The sequence below is a fragment of the Gossypium raimondii genome, chromosome 6, assembly GCF_025698545.1.
Source record: "Gossypium raimondii isolate GPD5lz chromosome 6, ASM2569854v1, whole genome shotgun sequence".
NCBI classification, from domain to species: Eukaryota; Viridiplantae; Streptophyta; class Magnoliopsida; order Malvales; family Malvaceae; genus Gossypium; species Gossypium raimondii.
This window is the reverse complement of record NC_068570.1, coordinates 8,404,852-8,414,097: the sequence shown is the minus strand read 5'-3', so window position 1 is coordinate 8,414,097 and position 9,246 is coordinate 8,404,852. Positions and strand designations below refer to the sequence as shown.

Genomic DNA, 9,246 nt, shown 5'->3' with positions numbered 1-9,246 from the left:
AAAAGACATAATAGTGAAATGTGAAATTAACTTTATCTATTCATTCATCGTTCAAATATATAGAAAATAATTAAACGTTTACTACAATACAGGCACATTTCCAAATATTATCCCCCCAGAATTCTTATAATAGTTCTCTCTTCAATGCTTGCATTTGCTCTTCCAAAGGAGTGCCATTATCACAGAAACCTCTGCCTTAGGAACCTGTCAGGCAAACATTGTCATCAGAGGGTCATCGAGTTACCTTTGACCCTGTTGTCTGTAGAGAATGAATTAGGTAGTTTCTTCCTCTTAAGGTTGGTTGTCATGTCTGGATGGGTCCCTACCTACATTAAACTCTTTAATTAGCTGCCCATTCTAAGCATTTTTCAAGTCCAATAGGTGTTGACGCTCCTGTTATTCTTGATATAGGCATTGCTACTCAAATAGATAAGCCTCAGGGCACTACTTCTCCTCTTGCATCTTAGTGAACTGTTGTTGAGAATTGAAGTTAGGGTGTTGAGAGGTTTGGTCCACAGAAGTGGTGGTGGAATTGCCTTAAAGAGGTTGAGTGTACCACCAAAGTGAAAAAGGAAACTGGTTAGTAGGGTGGATAACAGTAAATATCTCTAGGGAGAGTGGAGGGGGTTCTTGGTAAAGGTTGAGAGTGGTGTTGGGCATTTAGTTAGGGTTGAAAGGTGGTTGTTGGGTGATTTGCGTAGGTGGTTGAGCTTGCGCTTGGAATGAAAGAAGCTCTGGGTTAAGGTTTTTTAGACTAACAAGTGTATTAGCTGAAGAATGAGCCATGGTTTTCGGTCCATGTTTATCGTACCAATTGTATATAAAGTGAATTATAAGTGGAACAATGAGGAGAAAATGGAGGTTGTAATGAGGTTGGTTCACTTCTGACAAGCAAAGAGCCAGAGGAGAGAACTAAGAAGGGAGGAGGATGAGAAAGGAGAAAGGAGTGGGGAAGATTGAAGAACACTGAGTTATTAGGTGGGAATGCTTGGATGAAGATCCTTGATATCTTGTGTGTAGGGGTGTATATAAGGGGTCCCCTTGTCTAGTAGTGACATGTCACCGACAATACAAATGATAGGTTACTTGTGTGATCGACTAGGTGGCAGGTCCATTACATGTCAGTTGTCGTCAAGGGTAGTACTATATGGTCCCGTTTTGACATTCTTCTTGTTATAGTAGTACGAGATTGTTATGTATTGGTGGTCCTTCAATGGTCCCTTTGAAGGATAAAAGCGACTTATTGGAGACCAAAAGTGAGTCGCTATTCATGTATGACCAATCGGCCAGTCATCACCGAGGGCCAACTGGATGGTCACTACTAAAGATACAAGGTGATGGGTCATTCTTCATGTTGCCATGTATCCAAGCTAGAGCACGGATATAACAAAGTGAAAGTTGTGAGAGACATTTGAACCTTTTAAATAATTCAGTGTACAAGGAAAATATATATAAAAAGCTTCTGGATTAGCATTAGCATTAGCATCCAAGAAGGTACAACCTGAAAATGTAATATAATTGTTCAAATAATGTAATGGAGGCTGAACCAAGCTACACATCTTTACATAGCATGGATATGTTCACAAATTAAAAAACCTTATCCAATGCACGCACCAAGGATAAGCTCAGATTCTTCAGATTCTAAATTTGAAAAATGTAAAATGTTTATAAATATTATTGCAAAGTAGCGCTCAAGCTCCGCCCAGTGGAACCCCATGTTTCCTGAATTTTTCATTTTTTCCCCCCAAGTATTTGTATCCCTCACTTGGATTATTTTATACATGTTAGGACATGGTTGAGAGGATAATCCTTTGAATATATGAAAAGAACATGCAAAATTTTGAATATACCTCTGTTGGACAAATCTATGTCCGGTACTCAAACCCAACCAGGATAATATAAGATGGAATTTGGAAGAAGAAAGTGCAGCTATGGTCTATGAAAACGCATCGTATTAGGAGCTTTGGTTGTTGGTCTCTTGTAGCATTTCACCATCACTAACAAAAACAAGATGATCACCATCTGTAATCACCTCAACATCATCAATTTCAGCTCCATAGCACATAATTTTAGCACCAAAGATCCCAAATTTCTTAGCACCAATGTCAAGTAGCTCCTGAAAGCTCCCCGGAAGTAGAATGAGTTTTCCGGTGGTTTCTCCCTTTTCCGGGCAACTAATTACCACTCTAGCAGAGTTAACAACAGAATGCTTCACAGCCTTGGGTTGATTAACTGACAGCAGTAAATCACTCTCCACGTTGCGTGCAGATGACATTACCCCAAACAGAGAGTTGTGGAAGTTACTAGTCCTACGCCTCGGACGGGATTGGCTCCAGGATCCATCTGTTTCCGTGGTTTCTGCAGGCAGAATGACCGGCTCGCTAGTAAACCTCCCAAGATAACGTGTTTGCTGCTTCTCTGGAACCGGCATGACAGATTGGGGTTTCTTTTCTTTACTTGATTCAAATATCATCTTTATTTCTTCATGTCCTTGTTGCTCAGCTAAATCCCTTGGGGTCCAATGATGAACATCAGGTTGGTCGATGTCAGCACCTTGTTCCAAAAGGAACTTGACTATTTCAATGTTGTCTTCACAAACAGCAACATGAAGAGCTGTGTAACCATTGTTCCTCGGGCATGTGACGTCGCCCCCATAACGAACAATTTCCTTGAGCAAGTATAAGTTATTCTGCTCGGCAGCAGTGCACGCAAAGTGGCCTACATCTCCAGCATTGATGTTCCCCCCGTTATCCTTCAGCAGTTGGGCCACTTTATCATGGCCAGCTAACATTGCTTCCCATAGTGGGACACTTCCTTCCGAATCTGCATAAAAATCAAACAAATCAGTGGAATCATAAAGTAAAACTCAAAGCATTTCCTATTGCTCGAAGAAACGGTTGACGGAGTATCTTGAAAGGTTCAAACCAAATAAGTATTTTGGCTGTTCTATCTAATGGCGAGTGCAAATTTATAGCATGAAGTAACAAACATGAATTCCTACACCCATAGATTCATAAACAGTGACATGTTATAAAACAGAAAAGTCAACTATAAAAACACTTGACAAGATAATCTTGTTTGACATTTTTGGGCTCTTTGTTTATATATATATATATATATATATATATATATATATATATATATATATATATGACTTCATGTTAGGACAATAACTGACTTAAAAAAATGAGGATGACATCAAACAGTTGTTGGGCAATATTAAAACCTAAAGAGCAGAATTCGGAGCTTAGCTCAATTGGTTTATAGAATTGTCTTTGAAAGGTGACATCCAACAGGTTTGGGGTTCAAATCCCAACATCTGCAAGTGCAGCTCTTCCCCTATCTCAAGTTGCAGTTCCATTTGTACAAAAGAAGAAGAAAAAACCCAAAAGGTATTTGTACCAGACATTATAAAGCAAAGTAAAACATTTCTTTTAACTCCTTAGTTATTTTAGGAAACCGGCTTCAAAGTAGAAGAGCTTTTCAGTTTTGGAGGTGTAATGTGGGTTAATAAATCAACATATGGGGTTTGTTTTTTTATTTGGATAGGTAATATGATTATTTTCCCCATAGCATGTGCAGAAGTCAACACATAACACCATTATTCATCTAAATTATACAAATAAATAAATGTTAAAATGAATTGACAAGTAACTGATGTGCATGCAATGATTTAATATTTGTTAAGAATTTCCACATTAGCTATCAAGGGTACCTGTGAGAGTAATGAACTAAGAACCGCAAGAATTGCCTTAGAGGAAAACAAAATTCAACAAGACAGACTGGAGAGTACCTTTGCTGTTAGGATCTGCACCATAATCCAGCAAAAGAAGAACACAGTTCTCACTTCCTTTCGATGCTGCTATATGCTAATTTTATAGAAAATAAAATAAGATTAGCGCTGCTGCAGTACTAAAGAATTGAGGAGATGACCAAATCAATAGCTGAAGAGTGTAACAAACCAGAGCTGTTCTTCCGCTGTTGTCTGACTCATTAGGGTCAAGCCCCCTTTTCAATAGCTGATGCAACAACAGATCATCTCCCCGGAGTGCCGCGAAGCAAAGATTGAGAGGTAGATCCATTCTCCCACGAGCTAGCATGTTTTCCGTTTCAATTAAGACTCCTTGCATAATTGGATCATTCATGTCTTTCAAATGCTGCCCAAAAAAGAATTTCAATAGTTCAGAACATGTAAAAAGCTTTTTCTTCATGGGGCCTTCCCCATTCCATCATAATGGAACAATCTTTGATAATTTACTGCTTACATTGTTCAATGACATTAAGGTTAAAGCAATTTATTGGATAATTTTAGTCAGGTTATGTCATTAAGTACATGAGGTATACCTGAAGGAGATTATTCATGATTATGGTCCCATCTCCAACATTGGCCTGAATGATATTAAGGAATGTAGTACGGTTTAGACGTAGTAGTTGGCACAATCGTTTTGTGCGTATCGTGAAGAGCTGCGGTCTATAACAAAGTACACCTATCTCACCACAGATATCACCTGTATTTGCCTCTCCAACAACCTGAAACCAATTGGCATTTGATTCAGTTGGCATCCATTAATCGATTACTGATCGATAAGGCTAATGTTTGAGCAATGCAACTTGCCTGTTCTACTCCATTTTTTAGAATCACTAGATCCTGGGGAGCAATACAAAACATCAGTGACTACTTTGAGAAACAAAATTAAGTTTCAATACGATATCATAAATCCTAAAACGGAATAACCAGAAATTTGAACAAGAAACAAGGCTTTTTACCACAGCACCGGTGACAAGGATGTAGAAATCTGTAGGTGCTTCATTCTGCAGGATAATGTCTTCTTTTGGAGGAAAATATTCAGCTTTCATCTCTGATACCTTAAGACATTTATTCATAAAGATGGATAAAGATGTTGAAAAGAAGAAAACTAAAGAAGAGAATTTCAGTACAAAAGCATAAGCATTGTTTCCACTGTATTACCAGCTGAAAAAGTAAGTCATTAGAAACGCCACGAAACAAGTACACCTTATCCATAAGAGAGTAGAAAAGATAATGTGAAATGCTTGATCGGATGGCTTTGGGAAGGGCGTCGAGAGTCTCTTGCTGCTGCAGCCCCTCCGAATCTGTCCTGAACTTCAGACATAAATGTGCAAGCATCTGATCTTGTAGGCGGGGAGGCAATTGATTTCTTTGAGCAAAACTTGTGGCAGCTTGAATGGTATCCCTCTGAGAGCCAAAAACACAAACAAGACTATCGAAGAAAATCCAGTATCGGCGAGAACAAAATAGCAGAATTAAGGTAACTCAAAAGTTAACACACCCACATCGAAAAGAAAAAATAACTCGAAGCTAGTTGATTAGCTAGATAAACTATAAAGATGTCACTCACAAATCTTCTAGTTCGACTGGTTCCATGGACAACCAAGTTTGTCATGTTACCAATCAAATATGCTGTCAATCCGAGGTTGAAAAGCATGTAGAAAATGTCAAATATCATCTCCCTAGTATTCACAGGATGCAAATCCCCATAGCCAACAGTAGTCAGTGTAGTGATGGACCAGTACATCGATGTCACATATCGAATAGACAAGCTCTGTTCGTGGAAATTTTCTCCCAGAGATGCTCCAATCCATGTTCTTTCCGGATCATGATACTGTGCAGCTATAAGATAATAGAAGCATCCGGCACAATGAACGGCAAAAAGTGTAACCTGCAAAAGAACCATCCAGAGCCTCATGAATGCTGCAGTAATAGAAATAAAATTCAGGGTTAATTGTCTCGTATCTTTTTTGTTGTACTCACACAAACAAGTTTAGCACATCGAACCCAAAAGTAGTTGTAGTTCTTGTCCTTCTCCAATCTATTGAAAAAGCAGCAATAAGACATGCCACAATCAAACAAGTGGAGAACAATAAACAGAACTCTCACAATTATTGAAGTTAGAGAGTTAGGTGATACCTGGAAAACAAGGCACTAACTCTACGGAGACGCCAAAGGCGAAGCATATTAAATAAGCCATAAGAGTGCAGTCGCCTAGGGAAGAACTTTTGAGCTAATTCAGATGGTATTGTGGATATAATATCAAAAGCCAACCAGGAACTAGCATATTTCCAAGCAATCTTCTTTGGATCATCAATGAGTAGATAGGTAGCTTTATCAAGGTATGCAACAAAGAAGGTAAGGACAATATCCAAGGCAAAGAATCCATTAACAACGTTATCAATAATGGAGAGTGGTGCTTCTGGTTTTCTAATGAATCCAAATTCAAAGGGTGATACCCAAGCTGTGTAGACTACCAGAATAATCAAAAAAGTCTCCCATACCCTGCAAGAGTCAATATAATTATATAAATTCCAGTCATCATTTAATCCTTTTTATGGACTTTGAATTTGCTTATTACCTTTCAAACCAAAGAAACAAATTAACATAACAAAGTAGTATCAGTAATATGTTCAATCATTTAACCACAGCACCATTAGAGATTCTGATGTCAGACTAGTCCTTTTTCATATATACCCCCCAACAACAAGTATAATAAAACCATAATAGTACTAATAACAACAACAAAATAAAATAAAATAAACGATATCAAGGATAAGAATAAGGAAGAAAACAGATGGCAAACAAGAAAACAAAAGGCAAAAAAGTCAAGGACCGAAAGAAAAATAAATAAAAAGGAACAAACTTTTGTAAGCCGAGATTCCAAAGAATGGCGTTAATGTAAAAATCAGCCTCATAGTCGCATGGAATATTGTGAACAGAATACTCTCTTTGCTTTTCTCGCAAAGAACAAGTGTAAGCAAGACGTAAATAACATTGAACAACTCAGCAAATAAGATGGATTTGTTTTACTTTGTATTTTCCAAAACAAGTTTTACGAGATTCAATGCCGTGATTTTCCCGAAAACAAAAAAGGAATTTATTATACGCATGATGATCGTAATCCCCCCATAACAGACCCCTTAAGTCAACATTAAGAGATTTTTTTTTTTTTAAAAAGAAGAACCCAGAGTTCTAAAACTTTTAGAGAAGGTGATTAGCTCATCAATCAAAAAAAGAAAAAAAAACCCAGAATTACAAACAACAGAAGAAAAAAACGAAGGTTTTGTTATATGGACCTGTAACGGCGATCATAAGGAGAAACGATGGAACTCCTGAGCTTGACCCTACGGTTACTTCGGGCACCAAGCGAAGGAAGTATGCCGGTGGATAGACTGTAATGGCTACTCTCTCTAGAGAGATGTTCAACCTCATCTTGTCCACACACTGACACCCGAAATACGCCTTTGTTCCTAATCAGACTATCCATAGTTGAAGTCTTCTCTCTCTCTCACCCCCACCTTCTTCTCCTTCAAAGACGCACTCACTTGTGGCCCTTTCCTATAATGTTTTAAATCTCTAGATTATTTATAAGCCTTGTTTTCTGACTCAGTTTGGTATTATTATCAAATCATATCTACTTACTATTTATAATGAATAATCAATTCAAAGGATTCAGTTTCACGATTCAACAGTATTGAATTAATAAAACTAGACTACAGCAGTGTGTGACTCTTTTAAATCCAAACCAATTGTAATGATTCTTGAAAAACCTGTCAGTGGAATAATAATTTAAAAACTTATGCGAGAAACTTTTTTTTATCACTGTTGTTTCCATATATGGTAAGTGTTAGGAACTGATATGTAATTTGTCACCTCCCTTTTAGACAAATTTTTAGAATTTAGAATATATTCACTTGGCATTTCTTGAAATTATTAATAATATTAAGGTCAAGCGTGGCTATATGACTCATGCCCTCTCAAGCTGTCCAATTTTCTAAGTCGAAAGGCCAAAAAAGAGTTGACTATTTCCTTCCTGAAAAGGAATTTCACAAAATATTACAAGTAACATGTAGATGTGAATTCATGACATGTAAACACATTAGTGGACTAATGTATTATTCATTCATTTATACTTTACGAATACAAAGAAGGCCCCTTTTTTTCCCTATATTAAGAAGGTCGGCTGGTGTGATCATTACATGGTAATTTTTCTTCTCATTCTATATATATAATAATTTTAAAATATTATTTTTTAAGTATTTGATTGAATTTATATAACTCGTCAATAAAAACTATTCTTTTTATGAATTATGAATATTTTATATATATAAAATCTAAAAAAATACAGCTATTGGATTTCAATTTCTAGATCGTTTTAATGCCAACCGGATTTCAATTTCTCCTCGTAACTGCAATCACTTGTGGTCTTCTTTATGGGAAGCTAAGCTCCCCCTCAATTTGAAGTTTTAACCAAGCTCTCCCAACGAAACAGTTCATTGCTCAGCGTGGTGTGCCCTCCTTGCGAATGTGCCCTGGAGAGTATTCAACGTCTCCTCCAAGACTGCCAACGCTCAAAGCAATTATGAGATTCTGTTTTTGCTCACTTTAATTTCACCCTTCTTTGTTTTGATACTTGGGATGACTGGATTCGATCTAATATCTCCTCCAATAACTAGGTTTGAAGCCCCCAAGTCCCTTGGCCCATTGTATTAACCTTTTCCTTATGGAAAATTTGGCTATGTCGAAATGCTCTAGTTTTTGGTCAATCTGGACTCTTTAAAGGATTTGTTCAGAGAGTTGTTGCGAGTGTTGGTGAATTCATTGCACTATCTTCTCCAATCAAAATCCAAGGCCCTTGATGTAGGAAACCAACTATAAATCTGACTAAGGTAAATGCACCTACCAATTAATAGTATAGCTATAACGAGCACAGATATTACTCCCATGAAGACTAAAATTACTAGTAATTACCGTCTTTCTATTATTTAACCGACAAATTGGAGTGTTTGATTAAAACTAAAATTAACTAAATTAATTAACTAAAGAACACGACAAATAACAAATCGAGAAAATAATCGATTAACAACCAAAAAGCAAGACAATACCTAGGAAAGAATCCACCTAGACTTCATCTGTCATTATCAATCTATATTACAGAATTTCTTATCTTAGTATCTTGATCCGTAGAAATCCCTAAATTATGCTAATATCTCTCTTCAAGACTAAGAGCAACTGACTCTAATTTGATTAATTGAAATTTCTTTATAATTAAAACCCCTATTTTCGCATTAACTCAATCTATGGATCCCCCTAATATATTTGAATCTAATCCGGTAGATTTATATCGTCATATTTCTAAGATTGCATGCAACTCCACTCAATTACGCTAGATCTACTCTTAAACAGGGTTTATCCTCCTCTGATTTAAGCACATC

At 36.9% G+C, this 9,246-nt stretch overlaps 1 protein-coding gene across 1 annotated transcript; it reads right to left on the bottom strand.

The window, feature by feature from the left end:
- Positions 1-1,448: 1,448 nt before the first annotated feature.
- Positions 1,449-7,390, bottom strand: LOC105774202 (potassium channel AKT1). The gene is made up of 11 exons (XM_012596601.2): positions 7,108-7,390; positions 5,948-6,313; positions 5,792-5,849; positions 5,379-5,699; positions 4,970-5,215; positions 4,768-4,866; positions 4,616-4,648; positions 4,345-4,530; positions 3,963-4,157; positions 3,794-3,869; positions 1,449-2,823 (listed from the first exon to the last, which is right to left on the bottom strand). Exons 1-11 carry the CDS (start codon positions 7,296-7,298, stop codon positions 1,955-1,957), a joined length of 2,640 nt encoding a protein of 879 aa, XP_012452055.1. The 5' UTR covers positions 7,299-7,390; the 3' UTR covers positions 1,449-1,954.
- Positions 7,391-9,246: the final 1,856 nt, after the last annotated feature.